Source organism: Pseudonaja textilis, chromosome 2 (assembly GCF_049901715.1).
Source record: "Pseudonaja textilis isolate UNSWEBS1 chromosome 2, rPseTex1.2, whole genome shotgun sequence".
Classification (NCBI taxonomy): Eukaryota; Metazoa; Chordata; class Lepidosauria; order Squamata; family Elapidae; genus Pseudonaja; species Pseudonaja textilis.
Genome location: NC_141991.1, coordinates 57,031,546 through 57,049,206, shown reverse-complemented (window position 1 = coordinate 57,049,206; position 17,661 = coordinate 57,031,546). Strand labels below are relative to the sequence as shown.

The 17,661-nt window shown below is 42.2% G+C and overlaps 1 protein-coding gene across 4 annotated transcripts in view; it reads right to left on the bottom strand.

Moving 5' to 3' along the window:
* Nucleotides 1–17,661, bottom strand: part of PFKFB4 (6-phosphofructo-2-kinase/fructose-2,6-biphosphatase 4) — an 81,384-nt gene that overhangs the window by 16,080 nt on the left and 47,643 nt on the right. For all 4 annotated transcript variants that reach the window (XM_026724698.2, XM_087923980.1, XM_026724684.2 and 1 more), the window contains exons 2-6: nucleotides 5,744–5,860; nucleotides 3,513–3,609; nucleotides 3,084–3,150; nucleotides 1,697–1,771; nucleotides 600–656 (exon numbers count right to left, since the gene is read on the bottom strand). In XM_026724698.2, coding sequence (XP_026580483.1) covers nucleotides 600–656; nucleotides 1,697–1,771; nucleotides 3,084–3,150; nucleotides 3,513–3,609; nucleotides 5,744–5,860 — 413 coding nt within the window. The remainder of the gene's footprint in view (nucleotides 1–599; nucleotides 657–1,696; nucleotides 1,772–3,083; nucleotides 3,151–3,512; nucleotides 3,610–5,743; nucleotides 5,861–17,661) is intronic.

The following is a 17,661-nucleotide window of genomic DNA, read 5'->3' as shown; positions in this document are numbered from 1 at the left end:
TATGTATAGTGTGTGTGTGTGTGTGTGTATACAAATACACAAACACACACACACACATTTGTTGATGTTTTATTTAAACTAAATTTGTATATCAGTAATTGCACAACCTCTGTAGATGCCATACGCTAAATAAAATAAACTTATAGGGTTTGATGATTGAGAAATAATATTCCCATACTTCTCCTAGGCTTGTTCTGCAATTTTATGGTTAAGTTTGTTTTCTGACTTTCTTGAAAGGAAGCAGAGTTCACCGGTAAAAAATGTATTTTGCAAACCAGTTTCTGAAAATTCAATCCCTAGTGAATGCAAGAGTGCTTGGGAAGAAAACCTGGAAAGCTCAGTCAGTTAGGACTAGGTTTGTAGATTACAAACTTTTATAATTAAGTAAAAGGGTGCAATGTAATCTACAGTTTAAAAACAAACCTTAATGGGAAATCAATACAGAAATATGTTATCTGAATGCATGCATGTATATATAACATTTAAAAGTTTTTCTTTACTTGAGTATGGCAGGGAGTGAAGCAGCTAGACCAGATTGAGTGGTTCTGGGAAGTAAACTGAGCACAAACATTTTAACGTAAACGGAAGTTTTGACTCACCACAATATTTGCAGCAATAACCTCAGGATCAACGCATACTGACTCCACAAAAAAAGTCTATAAGCCAAACAGGAAGAACATTGATGTTGGACCCTTACGTAATATTTTTCACTTTTTAAAAAAATGCAAAGCAGGCTTCAACTTATTCAAAAGCAAAACACAGTGCTGTATAATAAAACAAATAGTAGTTCTTGTTTAGTAACCACAACTGGGACCAGCTAGTTAATTGTTAAGTAAAGCAAAGTAGCCACTAAATAAAACCACAACTCTGCTTATGATCTGACCAGCTTTCCATTGCTTAACAGACCCATGGTCATAAATGCAAGGATTGATTTAAAGTTACTTTTTCATCACTGCCATAACTATGAACAATTGCTAAACAAGGCAATCACTAAACGAGGACTACTACCTGTAATAGTTCAAACCTAACCATACAAACTTTTTTCTTATATAATTACTATAATGCAATTGTAGTATGTTAAACATTCCTTTGATCTTTTTCTCAGATAATTCAGATAATATGGCTTTAATGAAGTCCTTTGAAATCTAAGCATTCTGGATTTAGAGTTCATGCCACATAGAAAGGGAATGTCTTTTTCTCTACTACTCTGCTCTTTCTACTCCTGACCCTTGGAGTAATATTAAAATAGTATAAAGGGTATTTTAATTGTCATGTAATAGAAAATATTTTAAAGTAAATTCCATACACTGTACTTTTCTAAAGGAGTAAATCAAAGAAACATGGCTATCTCTCTTCCTTATTCCCTTGCAAAAATATGTGAGAGTTACAATAAACAAGGCAATTAATGGTACATGCAATATTAAAATTGCCAGCATTTCTAATCACAACAGAATCTTCTTTCATATTAACTAGCAGCAGAAACTATTGCTAATCATTACTGTCAACAATAGAATTAAAATTGCAGAATAAATTATAAGTATAATTTACTAGAAAATTGAGGTTTTTTTTTTACAGAACTACTTGCAGCCAATATTTTTCATATGCAGTTATAGTATGTTTCTTTGTAGTCAGTGTAATATTTAGAACAAACATTTTATCCAGGACTAAATAATTTTAGCATCTTTACGCAACTGACCTTAAATCCATTTTCTTCACCAAACTTATATATGGTGTCTCTACGTTCCCTTGTAGTATTTGTAGCATCAAAAACCTACATGAAACAATACAAGAATCAGTGTGTGTGTGTGTGTGTGTGTGTGTGTGTGTGTGGTATTCAGCTTTGTTCGGGTATTTTCCCATGTCATTATAGTTGTGCTTTTAAAGTTGTAGCAACGTTTCGGCAGAATCTCATCTGCCATCATCAGGCTTCTGTATTGTATTCGTCTTCTGTATTGTTTTTGTGGGAAAATACCCGAACAAAGCTGCATACCATACATGCAAGTACCCGCGAAAACTTAAGAAAATATATATATATATCCCCGTAATATTTCATATATCATTAATAAAATGTAATAGCTTCATCATAAATATTTTAGCAACTACTGTATGTTTTTTCATAGTATATAGGTACATTTATCTTCCATATATACACATACTAATGGCAAGCAGAACAAACAGTGCAATTAAATACGTATTTGCTGAGATGTTAATTCCCCCAAACATGGTTGACACAAATATTTTGAAGTGTTATCATGAATAAAATGACAGAATGAATCTACTCAATAGGACTATATCCTATATAACTATATAGTATTATAATATAACTATATAACTATATTATTATTCTACATAATACCATTTTACTATGAATGTGCTATAAGATACAAATACGGAAGAATAATTTTTTTCCAGAATTGTTAACAGATATATTCTTACGATTAATGAAATGCCCCATCTCAAACTAACATTGGAAGATTATGCACAAAAACTACAAATAAAATATATAGGACGTTCTGCCTATTGTATGTCATGTTGTCCCCATATATTTCTAAGACTTTCTAAAGCAAAATGCCTCTCCAAATATTTGTTTCATTCACCTTTCTTTCTACTATAATTACACATATCATACTAATCTCCTATACCTAATGTTTTTTGTCTATTTATTTGATTTTCACACTACCTGACTAAGAAACATGCTAGAAATAAAATAACATATTATTCCAGCTATTTCACGGGGCTATCATTTTAAGGTGTTAATTTTCCAAATGTGACTTACAAAGCATTTAGCAATGCAACGATTTAAAATTACCTCTGTATTATAAAAATTGATGTCAGCAGATACAGATATGAAAATTATCCACTGACGCAGGCAGAAGGTTAGTATTATGTAGCATTTATTGTAATTTTCTTCAATAATAAATTGACTGACCAGAACAAACTATGAAACGGGATAAACTGGATCTAATTTCCAATCTCACAATATTTATGTAGCAGCTTATGGAATTTGAGAGCCACCACCTCAAAAGCTTGGGGAAAACGGTTCTAGTACTCATTTGTTTAGCAATGCACCATAGAACACTTACTGCCACGTGCCCATTTTCTTCACAAAGATATCGTTGAACATCATTCAGTGCTGCTAAGGCACACTTTCTTAAAAAGAAGAGACAACACTCTGGTTATACCCCTGACAAGACTTCTTAGTTATACACAGGGCTATTTCTAGCATTATTAAAAGACTGTGCACAAAACAAGACGCAGAGTTACATACAAAAGCACTTAAAAGGCACAGTTCAGAAATGCTGGAGCAACTTAGGTGTCTTCCTCCAGTTCACAGAATATGGACAATAAAATAATGATTACAGGAAGAAAACTTAAGACTGAGCCATGCATCTCTCAAGACAGCTATCCTACTTTCCCAACTTGGTAGAAACAACCAACAGCATCAACTGTTTTCTTAGTCGCTATCATCAACATTTCTTCATATCAAAACAGCAACATAATGACAAACTTACTTTCGGATTTTCAGGGCTTCTTTATTGTCTGGCAAGAAGAATTCAAAGGACTTGTATGTTTTTACCAAATCTCGACGGTACTGACCAACATTAAACTCTGTGTAGAAAAATCAAGGAGGAAAATTAAGTTTTTTATTTTCACCTATAATTTACATTTATAGGATAAGGTGTACCAAGATGCCTTATTTCTGCCATTAAATAAAGTGTAAGTTATCTCGAGTAGCCAAAAAAATTATTATACATTATCATCTTAAAAGTCTATGAAGATTCTCAGTCATCCAGATCATGGCTATCCCAAAGATGCTTTTTCAAGATCTGAAGAAGCTTCTTGGATGAGAAGCAAAACATCTTACAACAACAACCCTAACCAGATCACTTTAAATTATATCCTAAATATTGTTTACATCAAGGGTACTGCTTTTCTTTTCCAGTTCTTCTTAGATCCAATTTTTCCTGTGAAGCTTTTAGCTGACTCTTACAATGCCTTACAACTTAAATCTGTGATTAAGTCTACAAAACAAACCATCTTCGCTTCCTTTTCTATTTGCTTCCATTTTCCTTTCCTTTACCAACTTTTTAAACATTGGTAAAGCAGTATGCACAATAGTGACATTTTTACAAAAAAAAAAAAAAACAGTAATAATACCTTTAACTAATAATATATATTTACCCTGGTTAACCAAACACCAACATCTACCTAACCTGAGTCCTTAGAAAGGACTTGATCGATTGATAAAAATGCCAAATTCAGTCTAAACATCTGGCTGACTATGTGATGAACCAATAAAAATCTTATTGTTACATTTTTTCTTTGTTTTATTTTATTATTATAAAACATACATTACATTTATTATTTCAATAGTGTGGACTAGAGATTATTAGCATTCTAAAGTTTAGATAACTGAGACCTTCAAAGATAGAAAAGTTACTGTATCAATATTAACTCATTTAAAATACCAATTTAATAAGCATAAGAGTTGCTTAATTGGAAAGGTAGGCTGCATATAAATGTAATAAATAAAAGTACATAAATAAATAAGGTTATTTAGCTTTTGCATCCAAAACTGAATATAACTTTAATAATCAAAGTATTTGGTGTAAAATAAATTTCTGTTTAAACTGATTACTTAATACTATCCACTGTGTTGTTAGAGAGAGGGGGGGGGAGGGAGAGAGAGAGAGAGAGAGAGAGAGAGAGAGAGAGAGAGAGAGAGAGTATCTGGGACATCTGTCAGCCTGCAGATGAAGAGTCAATCGCCCCCCCGGTTTGGAGGTGGTTAATGAAGAAGAAAAGGAACAGCTAGGTCCAGTGCCCAACGGGTGGCTGCGCAGAAGGCAGAGAAGGGGAGAGCAGTGGAAAGCCATGGGCTGATCCTGGGGAAGGAAGAGCCACTGCTGCTAACGAGACCCCACCCTAGCTCTGGGAATAATAGGCAGTGGGCAGAGATGAATAGGTGTGGCAAAAAACTATCCATCTTCCTGTTGGACAGACTTGTTAGCCTGTGAGATAAACTTTTTGCCAGGGGTGCCGGCCTTCCTAATAAAGGAATCTTTTGAATTCACATCAGAGGGTTTGTCGTGTTTGTGGACCTGTGTCAGAGCAATACTTTTAGGCCCCTTTAAAAGCCAATATTTGCCATGTTGTGTTTGTAAGTATGGAATACATGCATACATTGTATCTGTTAGGAATATAAGTCATCTAACAGGTATTTGGGTTGGAAATATATATGCCAGGATAGACATTTTAATACTGTATCTTTAAGAAAATGCAAAAAAGTATAATTGGGTGTAGTTTCTCAAACGGCCATAAGATGGAAACAGAAACCTGGTTTGTCTTAGTCTCAGAAGAGAGTGTGAGTAAGTCTCTGTTTCCTTCTGTTGGAGAGTATTGCCATTCCATTTTTCCTAATTCCGTTTTCCTAATTCCTAAATTCTACCTGGATTTGATATAAGTCTGATACTGAACTGTTTTTGACACTGGAATTTGTTATTGGATTATCCCTGGATTGAAAAACTGACTGATTTAACCTGTGAATGACTTTGGACTGCTTGTTTTGAACTTTGTTTGCAAGTTTCTGGAAGTAAAAACCTACATTTACTGTACAGTGTACTACTCTCAAATACGTCTCCATGTATGCGCTCATTCTCCTAACCGGGAATTACCTCAACAGTATCTATGGGAACTATTCTTACCTAAATTTTGGTTAAACCTCTGTGGTGACAGCACTCACCTTTCGTAGGCACTCCAATCCAATTTAAGTAGCGTGTCAATTTTTTTGATATGTAAGTTTTTCCTCTTGCTGGAAGGCCAACCATTACAATCAGAGTAGGACAGTTTGTCATGCATACTATTAAAAAAATGGTACAGTTAGTGTTCATGAAAAACAAGAGCATTAGTCATAGTTCTGAAGACTAAATTAGGAAATAGCTGCATCTTTTTGTGAGAATAATAGCACTCAAGGGAGAGCCTTGTCATTTTGATGAAGTATTCAAAAGAGTGTACTGTTTTTATTAGAAGTTCCCCCAAAGCCACTAGTTCCAGAAATACTTGCAATAAATTTTACATAGTTATTCTGAAATCATCTTTAGAAGCCCATTCACATGTCTCATCTATTCGTGAAGTACTGCATCCCCTTGAATTATTTGTTTTTCCAGAATCCAAGAAACTCCCTGAAGATAGATTCCAGCATGAATCTGAAATCTCGGAAGACAAAACCTCTGGTCCCAGTGACCAAGCCAGATTGGATCCTGCAACATTATGCTGGGGCACGTATATTCACCTTCATTTTTTTAAAATTATTCAAGCCGGCTGCAATATATAATCTGCTTCCTACCTACCATTATTTATCTCCACCAATTACTCTTATGCATTGAACCTGGAAAAAATCTTTAGAAAACAATGCCTAATTTTTTTTTTCAAAATATAGACCAGTAATGAGCAACAGTCATGTTGTAATTCAGTCCTGGCTATGACAAGATATGCCATATATCCAAGCAATTGTTAAAATGGTCAAAAATACTCAAGTTGTTGTGCAAGGCCAGAAAAATCTCACAAAGCATCAGTCATGTTATTTACAATTTTAAAATTGTTTTTTAAAAAATAGAACTCAATAACTGCCATATCATGAAACAATTACAGGCATCAATGTAACAAAAGAACACTATGCTAGTGCAGAGACAATAGAGCGGAGGTAATGATAGAAGTGAACATGAGTTTGAGTGAACTGGTTGAGAGTGGAGGACAGGGAGGCGTGGTATGCTGTGGGCCATGCTGTCACAAAAAGTCAGACATGACTTAGCGACTGAACAACAACCAAAATTACTAAAACTCACTCAAGGGTTGCTTAAGATAGGTATATAAATATATAAATCTTTTCAATAAATAAAAAAGAATATGCTTATATAATAAATATTCTACATTTGTTACCATAGTAAATACTACTCTTGCTTTGTAAAGAGGGTAATATTACCCCTATAGTCAGCTATTCCCCAAAAACTTATGTAAAAATTTAAGAACACTGCAAATCAGACAGTGCTGCCTATTTGCTGACGTTCATAACAAGAGGAAAAAGTAATTGGAAAACATTACTTTTATTAGTCCAAACTTTAGAATCTCTGTTTTTTTTTTAAGGAATCTGGGGCCATATTACAATCAGGAATTATCTGGTTTGTACAAGTTAGCTTGTACTTCATTGGTGAATTCAGTTTCTTTAATTTTCACCATTTCTAGGATGGCTTATGGACAGGGAAAATGAAAGGGGTAGAATGGAAAAATAAAAAAAATATTTTTTCTATCATGATTCACCAATAATGTATTAATGACACTGGTATAGAAGGAACTGTTTGTTTTTTCTAATGCATATCTGAAACAGATACAGCTCCTCCATTAGACCACTAGACTGAGATGGTTTATCTTTAACGAAGCTACGATACTTCTATTGCATTTTTCAGAAAAAACATTCAAATACATAAACACTATAAAAATAAGTAGTAATAGTTCTATAGAATATGGACCAGCAACTTATGACCATGAGGCTACATTTAGCCCCTGATCTAATCAACAATTTAGACTCTATCAAAATATGTTCCCTGGCAAACAACTACCTGGAACAAGTAAAAAAAAAAAGTTATCAAAAAAAGATGGAGAAGATAAATACATCCTCAAAAGGTAACCTATATGTTTTTGGCTTAGATCCCCCTACTATTATGATGCCTCCAAAGAGTATCCAAAAGACAAAAATTAAGTTTCTATTTAATCTAAAACAAGAAAAATATGTATCGCAAACACTAAAACACATCAGAATACCACACAATTCTTTACATTTATATAAACTCATCTTACATAACAATTCAGAACTTTTTTCCCCTTCCCGCACACGCAAACTAATACTGATCAATATTTTATCAAACTCTTTACAAATGAAGCTAACTGTACTATGAAAATTTTATGTAGTGGGATTTCCTTCTTTCTCCTTTCTCTTCAGATCCCCTTCAAAATGATGCACTAAAAGGGGCGTTGGTTCTTACCTGATACGCTTCTTTTCGTAGAGCTGTTGAGAGTGTCCAGGTTGGGAGGAGCTCCAGTCTCGGCTCTCACAGGCTGAGCTTGAGATTGAGGCACGCCTCTCACCATCACGTGGTCCTCCGGGCGCGCCCCAGTTTTGCGAAGATGAGAAGGAAGGTCCTGTTCTCATCTTACTCAGGAAAAAAATATTAGTTTGCTCGGTCGAACAGCAGGGTTTCCCACCAGACGGCCTACGGGTGGGGCTGGACACTCTCAACAGCTCTACGAAAAGAAGCGTATCAGGTAAGAACCAACGCCCTTTTCCATAGAGCTGTCTCGAGTGTCCAGGTTGGGACATACCAAAGCTTGGCTAGTCCTGCGGGCGGGCTCCCATCTGGAATGGGACCTCTCCTGGAACCCTGATGACCCGCTGGAGGGCACGCCCAACAGGAGAACCCCTCGGAGGTTGGAATGCCTCAACGAGAAGGCCTGATGAAGGAGACGGGGCTGTCTAAAGGTAGCCCTGCCGGGGATACCACGGATGCTTACTGAGACCGTGGGGCAAGGAGACTAGGTAGAGCGGCCAAAACCTTGTTAGGGACCCGGTACGAGGAGCCCGGGCAGAGGCGAGGATGGAAGTTCCCCTGAGAAGACCTAGCCAGAGTGAGGGGAGGCGCCCTCAATAACCGGAGGGTCACCGTTGCGAGGGTGGCGATGGGACGCCCTAGGGTGTTATGGGATAGACCCTGTTGGGAACCCCCCTGAGAGAACTCCAGGTCAGAGTGATGGAGGGGAGACGTAAGGAGTTCCCAAACTGTGACCTGTGCTAGTGGGGACCAAGTTTGGTTCCGCCCAGAGCGAGGCGGTCGGCCCTGCTCAAGAGCCAACTGACCGAGGACCGCCCCAGAGGGAACTAAGGGTAGTAGTGAGGACCAGGGCAAGGGGTCCATGTATCTGGATTATGAGGCTGTGGGCCGGGGGCCCAGAGAAGGAACCCCAGCTAACATGGGGTGGGGATAAATGTGTTGCCGGCCAGATGCCCTGGGGCAAGGTGAGGAGGACAAGGGTGCTCCAGACTATGAGCCTGCGTCCGGGAGCCGTATGGTCTACCGGGAGTCTTGGTATGGAGAGGTAAGGCAGATATGAGGATTAGGCTTCCCCAATGGTTTGGGCAAGGCTGAAGAGAAAGAGATTTTGCAGGAGTTAAGTGTCAGAGTGGAGCCAGACTAGGCGAGAAGCCTGAAGAGGATTGGCTTTCTCGCTCTCCTTCTCCTCGCTTTTATACTTGTTTCTTTCTTTCTTTCTTTCTTTTTTTTTTGGGGGCAGCCACCTGGGGGCGACTGCATTATCGAACGACGGAACAAACCTCTCCCGGATCCCCAGGAGGGCTTCCTGGACGAGGTGCCTCCGGACCTGTCTGGTTCCGATCGGTCGGGAGGTGATTGGTAGTACCTGGGGAAGGAAGAAGAGCGGGAAGAACCTTGGCGAGAAGAGGGAGAGGAACCTCTGAAATCAGACCTCCTAGCAAGAGAAGGGAGATATTTGCGCTTGTTGCGGGTCTCGCCAGGAATGGGTCGAGAACCGGTCCAAATAGCTTCCCCCAGAGATGGGGGCTGATGCTAGCTTAGCCTTGTTTTTTTACATCCGCCTGCCAGTGGCGGAGCCAGAGAAGGCGACGGGCAGTGACCTGGGACGAGATGGCCCTGGTGGAGAATTTTGCAGCCTGGAAGGTGGCGTCTGCAGAGAACTCGGCGCGGCCAGGATCTTGGCAATATCCTGGTGCGCTCTGAGATTAGCTGTGGGGACGTGCTGCTTGAGCCACTTGATGGAGGTTCTGGTGAAAAAGACGCGCCGTGGAGGCCCTGACCGCCCAGGCATCAGAGAGATGAGCGGGCGCAGGGCCAGTTCAGCTCGCTTGTCCTCGGGCTGGAGAGCTTCGAGGACTCGCTGGGAGTTGAGCGGGAGGCCAGACCTACTACGGGCTCGTCCACGGGGGGATCGAGCAAGGTAGAGAACTGCGGTTCAAGATTGAAAAACCGCTTGTCCTGGGCGTTGGGAGGGAGGAGGCCCCGAGGAGGCTAGCTGCCTTGAGACCATGTCAGAGAATATGGGTGGGACAGGAATCACTTCGGTTTCCACCGCAGGCTGGGAGAAAATGGAGTCGGGAGGAACCCCCGATGCCGTTGGGTTGGGTGGGGGGAGGGTTCAGGCCCGAGGTATTCCTGGCCTTGAACAGGAGGGACCTAAATAGATGTGGTTTAAACAGCCCCAGAAACGCGGGCTGGCCTGGAGAGAGGCCCTCGTCCTCCGACATGTCCCCTTCTGGGGGCCTGCTCCCGAGAGGAGTTCACTGTCTCACGACAGACCCCAATTCGAGATCCTCCTCGTCCCCAAAGAGGGTAGGGTCCCCGAGTTCCTGGGCCTCCATCTCCTCCATCTCCAAGGGCAGGGTCAAGTCCCCGTGGAGAGCTACCTGACCATGCGGTTGCTGATCCTCGAGCCTCGGGGGCCTCAGGCCTAGGGGCCAGACCGGTCAGCTGCTGAAACTGTTGTGCTATCCCGTGCCGGATGGCCAGCTCCATCGCTTGTTTGAGATTTTCGGGGATTTCCACCGTGGGGGTGGGTGAGGCTCCTCCGGGCGCAGACCTGCAGCAGCGGGGGAAGGTGGCCTCAGGGGCCTGTCCAGGCTGTGATGAAGAGGCAGAAGCAGGGGAGGAGGGAGGATGGGTGGAGGTAGAGGGAGTGGGATTGGAAGGGTCCAGAGGCACAAAGCTTGACTCCTTAGAGCGTCTGTCAATCTCCTTTTCAAGGGCCCTGTGTCGCCTAAGGGCATCCCTTTGAGAGGCTTTGGATGTTTCCTGTGCTTGTTTGCGCAGGTGGTGAGACTTAGCCTTGGCCTTCAGGGAAGTGCCATGAGATGCATTGTCGTCTGCCATCTGGAGAGGAGAAAGGAGGAAAAGTTCTTGATTAACGTGAGGTGATTAACAAGGCTGGACACAGCCTAAGCAGGGGCCGGAAACCCAGCACTGCTTTCGCACCCCCTAGGTCAAGGGCAACAGAGGTGCTTTGCACGTTGTTGAGAAGTAGGGCCTAGCCCAGAAGCCAATTGCCAAAGATGGACGCAAAAACCGCCCCTGCAGGGCGGACCGGGAAGGGGATGGCGGAGCTGCTACCTCCCTTGCTGGGGAGAGACTGTGTAGCCAGTAGACTCCTATATCTAGAGGAGTACCAAGGCAGGATTGCAAGGTACCAGCAGGGATTTGGACATTCCAAGGATCTGCCCAGGAATCAAACACAATGCGGCCTGCAGGTAGGCCTCGAGCAGTGGCAGGCGTCCCTGGGGCTACCAACTAAAAATTTTAAAGTAAAGTGCCATCACGGGTCCTCGGACAGTTGCACGTTTGGATGCGGCCTACGTAGAGGCCGGGATCCTAGTGCACGCTTTCGCACCCCTTTGATCAAAAATTTTTTTGTATTTAAAATAGGAGGCTGTTGCACAGCAGGGCCTAGCCCAGAAGCCAATTAGCCAAAAGTTGAACGCCAGGCAGCTACCCCTGCCGGACGGACCGGGAAGGGGATGGCAGAGCTGCTAACTCGCCTGCTGGGGAAGGGCTACAGAGCCAACTAACCCTGGTTAGCCTGATAGAAACTAAGCGCAAACAGGCAAGGATATAGGCAGTTCGAGTCTGCCTATAAAACATTAAGAAAAACCCTGTTATAGGCCTCTGAAAAATGGCGCCCGGCCATGCGGCCACACACAAGATGGCGGCGACTCCTGCCACTCCCAAGATGGCTGACGCCACAGGGAGCCCAAAATGGAGGGCACAATGACGAGGCAATCCCAGCGGCGGCTATCACCCAGGAGAAGTTAAAAGGCCCGGAGGCCACAAAGAAGTACCTGGGAGAGGCAGGGAAGCATCTCCCTGGGTTAGATGGCGTTCGCGGGGGAAACGGCGAAAGAACAAAACCAGGCAGGAAAGAAACGATGCAGCTTCGCACGGAGCGAAAAGGCGGCAATCGGAGGGGGCAGCGCTCGAAGCGCTGGATTCTCCCTTAAAAGGATAGTGAAACAATTCCCCTTAGAAGAAAAAGGCTCCCTAGGGAGCTCAAACCTCAGTTTCCTGCGCTGTCTGAGAGTCCAAGTTGATCAAAAAAAAAGAAAACACGAGGTGCTAGAACGACCAGGAGCAAAAGGAAAACCAGCCTGACTGCCACGAGGCTGAGCAAAAAACTGGGGCGCGCCCGGAGGACCACGTGATGGTGAGAGGCGTGCCTCAATCTCAAGCTCAGCCTGTGAGAGCCGAGACTGGAGCTCCTCCCAACCTGGACACTCGAGACAGCTCTATGGAAAAACCTCTGAAGCAGATTTTGAGAAAATCAGTTCTTCCTCCTTTTTCCAATGGCCGGTCTACCAGCAGAAGGAATTAATCCTTTCCACTTATGATGATATATAAAATTACCAAGCACATTTTGTGCCATTCTTTCTTTCAATGGTGTCAACTTAGAACTAAAAATCCGGGTGGCCATCAGGTATCAGCAAAAAGATTTATCATATTTCTGGTATTTAGTAACTGTATTTTTTAATTTTTGCATCACCATGTGGTAGCCATATTTAACCATAGTCAGCTCTCTTCCCAGAGGAAGAGAGAATCTTACGTTTATCTCTGGTTTCGATGCAATAAGGTTCAAGAGCATCGCCAAAAAGCTTATCGCCCACAAATGGAACTGAAGCCAGCTTCCATTTACGGCGTGACTCTGCCTGCCAATTTCTGAGCCATAACAGTCTTCTTGCTGCTCCTCTTGCTGGCCCTCGATGCAAATTTGGTGGAATTGAGAGTGGCATCTGCAGTGAATTCTGCCGCGGCAATAATCTTATTAAGGTCTTGGTGAGACCGAAGGTCAGATGTAGGCAATCTAATCTGGAGTTAGTGCAGCCACCATATGGATGCCCTCGTGAAAAAAGGATGCTGCTGTTGAAGGCCGAACAGCCCATGCAGCGCGGGAAAGTCAACAGAAGGCACTGCCAGGGCATTGTCCAGGGCTGCGCTGACGTTGTAGAAACGCTTATTCAGAGAAGATGGGCGACGACCTGCCGAAGGGGAAGCGCACTGTTCCTGACCATGTCCAGGAGCAAAGTGGGAGAAGGCAAAACCCCTGCATGCACTACAGGCTTGGAGAAGAATGAGTCTCCCTGGCTAGAGGGAATTCCTTGTGGCTTGGGAGCCACTTCCTCTGGCGACAGCTTGGCAGTGATCAAGGCCATGCTGAGTAATGGCCTGAAGAGAGAAGGATTGAAGACCAATGCAGAGGATGTCTGCTCTGGGCGAGAGTCCTCTTCCTCTGAAAGATTTTGGTCAAAGGTCTCGCCCTAAATCAGGGTGATGAGGCAGGGAACTTATAGATTGAGAAGGGAGAAGGGCCTGAGTCCTTTCCAGAGGTCAAAGAATTTGCTTGAAGCCTTCAGCCAATCCCTGCCTAATGGCCAATGAGACAACTTCTTGGATATCCCCTGGACTATGCTCAAAGGTAGAGGCAGAAGGCAGAAGGCCCGCTGCTCTGAGAGTGAAGGTGGCTTCAGGACTAGATTGAGAAGAGGTTCGAGGCCTGGAGGGAGGGGAGGAGCATACGGCCCAGAAGCCTGTTGGAAATAAGGCCCAGATCTGCTTAGATCCTGAGGATCATATTGTACTGCAAAAGCCTCAGGAGACCAGGATGGAGGATGGAAAGGCTCAAGATAAACTTCTCCTCCCCTGGGAGGGCTTGGCTGGGGCTCACGAGTATCACCTAAAACCTGCTGTAACTGCACTCCCTTCTGTTGAATAGTTCTGTTGAACTGCCACTCTAGGGCTGCATGTCTACGCTTTTCTGCCCTCAACTCAGCCTGAGTTGCCTTCTTAGGGGCTAGAGCCTTAGCTCTGATTTTAGCAGCCACCTCCCTCTGGACTGATTGGGTGCGTTGCCTACAACTTTTTCTCTTATTGGGTTAAGAGACTGTTCCACGGGGGGAACTCTGCCTGACCCTTATCTTGCTCCATTGTAGAATAAAAGGCTCTTGCGCTAGAAAGAAACTGTTTGTAAATTTTTCTATTAAGCCCCTTAGGGTATAAATGGCCCCCGGACTTACAATATGGCTGCTCACCTCGTGGTGGAAGGCTTCAATCCAAGATGGCCACTGGTTATGGGAAACAGGCTCTGAGATCGAAGAATTGCTCCTTAGGCTATAAAGAACCCCGAGCGAAGTCAGCAAAGGAAAGAGCAGCCTCTGGCCACATGATCAGCTGGCTGACGCTGTTATCGATTTGCCGATTGCTTTTTAGACTGCTCAAACCGCAGGCGTGGGGGAGGTCTACAGACGCTGCCCAACTTGCTTGAACAGCGCTCTGGCAACGCTGCTCCCAACATTGCACGAGAAAAAGCCCTGCTCTTCTGGAAGAGCAGCTGCCCTGGGAGCTGCTTGAAGCGAGGAAAAAAGGTACTGAAGATAGCTGGTGAGTGCTAACTAACAGCTACTGACTGAAAGGAGCTGAGTCAAAAGCTGGGGTAACTTCCGGGGTCTGGCTTTTATATCTTAGTAAAGACTCAGCTAAATGACATCATAGGAAGGAGTCAACCCATCCTGGGTTCTCGATGCAGCATGGAGGAGAAGATCTGGAGTTGGGGTTATGTAGTAGTTGTGTTTGCTAATGATACAAAGAGTTCAAGTTGATCAATGAAAAAAAAGGGCTATGTAAATGAATTTCAAAATGCTGTTCTGTGTAGAACATATAGAGAGAATCCAAATCTCATTTACATATCAACATGATCTTGGCATCGTGTAGACTATTAATGAAAAAGTTAAGCCAACTGCAACTGCTGTAAAAAAAGGCAAGGTCCATACACGGAATTAAGAAGGAAATTGAAAATAGAACTGCTGATACAATGTTCTAGTACAAGTACAGGCAGTCCCAGGGTTACAAATGAGACACATCCCTAAGTCTGTCTTTAAGTTGAATCTCTAGATGAGTTAGAACAAATACATATGTAAAAGGTAAATAAGAGGAAAACAAATATGTGATCTAACTTTAAATGGTGGATGATGTTCTTCTTTGATCTGGCAAACTGCTGAAGCCACACAATGTTTTCATGAATGTCACAAAATGTGTGTGTTCATTATTGCAAACCACTGTACTTAACTCAAAATTTTAATATAATAGGCTTTACGGCAATCCATTCATAACTACAAGTTGTCCTTAAGTTAGGCATTCTTAACCCAGGCTATTGTGATGTTTACCATGCTCAGGGAACTGCAACTGCACAAGAATATTTTATTGCTGAAAGAGGTACAAAACAAAGGAATGCAAATTACAGTATTAGCAGTCTCACAAGCCTGGATAGAGAGCAATGACTGCTATAACTTCCAGGCAGCCAGTATATAAGGCATGCTTTCTATGATTCATCAGGAGAGCAACTCTCCTATGAAACGAGATTAAAGCAATTAGGGCACTTTAACCTGAAACCTAAGATAAAGGTAGATATGATATATAAAATCATGCATAAAAAAATACTGTTTTCTATAGTACAATATTAAAACTTGATGTCATCCACTGAATCTACATAGAGGGAGAGTGAAATTTAGCCAAAGGAAATATTTCTTCAGGTACAATTCAGGTACAATTCAGGTACAATTTGGGCAGCTTCAAAGAGACAGCTATGTGAAACATGAAGCCATCACTGGCTGATTGATGACTTCAATACTCTCTCCTGATGAATCATAGGCAGCATGCTTAAACACTGGCTGCTCGGAAGCTAGAGCAGTTATTGCTCTCTATCTAGGGTTGTGAGCATCTCAAATACATACAGTTGGTCAGTGGCTAACAAAGAATGAGGCCAGATGGGACTATAGCCTAATCCAGGCAAGGCTTTTTTGTCCTTCTGTTTTGTACACTGACGTGCTTAAAATAAATAGGACACAGCTTTTCCAAACTTCTTATTTTTATACCATATGTAGCCTTTGTACCTCAGCTCAGCTGAGTGGTTCTTCTTATCATTCAGTTTCTAAGTTATGATAGCACCATGGTACTTAAGACAAATTAATATTCGATGAGTAAAAACAAAGGAATTACCTTTTAAAAAAATGCTTGCAAGTATTCCAAAGTGTTGCAAAATTTATTTCATACAAATTTTGTAATGTTCTGTTCCCTCTGAAATCTGCTTTCCGTAAGTCAGATAGGCATGGCTTCCTGCCTTAACACACACCCAACGGATATATATTTGGACATACCCAATACCAAAAGTCCTTCCAGACTGAGGATCAATATCTGTGTTTCCAAACAAAAGGTGTGAAATAATGCATGATCCATACCCATTCCTCCTGACTAGAGAGAACAAAGTCTGCTTTAGAATCCTTCACTCAAGAAGAGGAGGGACCAAGGCTTATCGCCCAACAGGTTCTTCCCTAGCCCCACCCTTTCTGCTATCAAAGTCTTGCTTTTAAGTGGTGAGAAAGAGATAACAGGAATATGGAGCAAGAAAGGGAGTGCCAATTTGGAAGCCTTCGCAAAGTGAACAGAGAAAACAGTTCAGAAAAGCAGGTGGTGGTTCTCTTGATCTGTGGAAAGCAGGGTTGTAGATCTGTTTTAAGAGGGGAGCTTATCTGCTTTATTCAGCAGATACCTTTTTTGTATCTAGTAAATGTTTCCAGTGATTTTTGTTATCTGTAATTGTAGCTTCTCTCTCATGTTCTCTGCAAATATCAACAAATAAGTGTTTTTTCTTAGACAGGAATAACCTAGATACTGTACTTTGGTAAACTACCAGGCTTGACTACTGCAGTGCATTTTATCTTATATGGACAGACTCTTGAATGATTCAGCATTTGAGGCTGCTGCAGAAGGCTGTCTCAAACATATTTTGCACCCATGAAACGAATCCTAAAGAAATCCATTCTAGGGCCAAGACTGAGTCAAAAACTCGGACTCAGACAGGCGAAGGAGGCGTGGCCTGAACTTTGACAGACTCTGTCTCTGAGCAGAAAGGCAAATGTCAACCCATTATTGGATTTTCTAGTCAGCACACTGGAGAAATACTGGTTAACTTATACAATGACCTGAACATTTTGATAACAGCAATAACACTTAAGACTTATAAACCACTTCACAGTGCTTTCCAGCCCTCTTTAAGCGGTTTAGAGACAACAATCTGGGTCCTTATTTTATTGACCATGGAAGGGTGGCAGGCTGAGTCAACCTTGAGCCCAGGGCTACCAGTTCTATAGAACCCCTTGTTAACTTTCTAAGTTGTTCTGAGAACCAGTAGTTTGTTTTTTTTCCATCCTGATTACATTCTTGGCAGACAGCCTAGATTTCCTGTTTCCGGAGCTTCTGAGGCTTTCTTTAAGGGGAAAGGTTGTTTTAAGATTTTTACATGCTTTGGGGAGGAAATACTTCCCTGGACAATCAGCACTTTGAAGAAATAATTGAATAATGAAGCAAAGCTTTTAGTGACAGGGAACCAAGATGAGTGACATTCATCAACGCTTCTTGGCTAGCTAGAAAGATTAACATTCAAATGTGAGTTTTCATACTCTTTCTGAGTTTAGGTCTAAAACTGGTTTTTGGTGAAGGTTAATTCTGCGCTTAGTGAAGTTTAATCCTGTGTTTATTGATG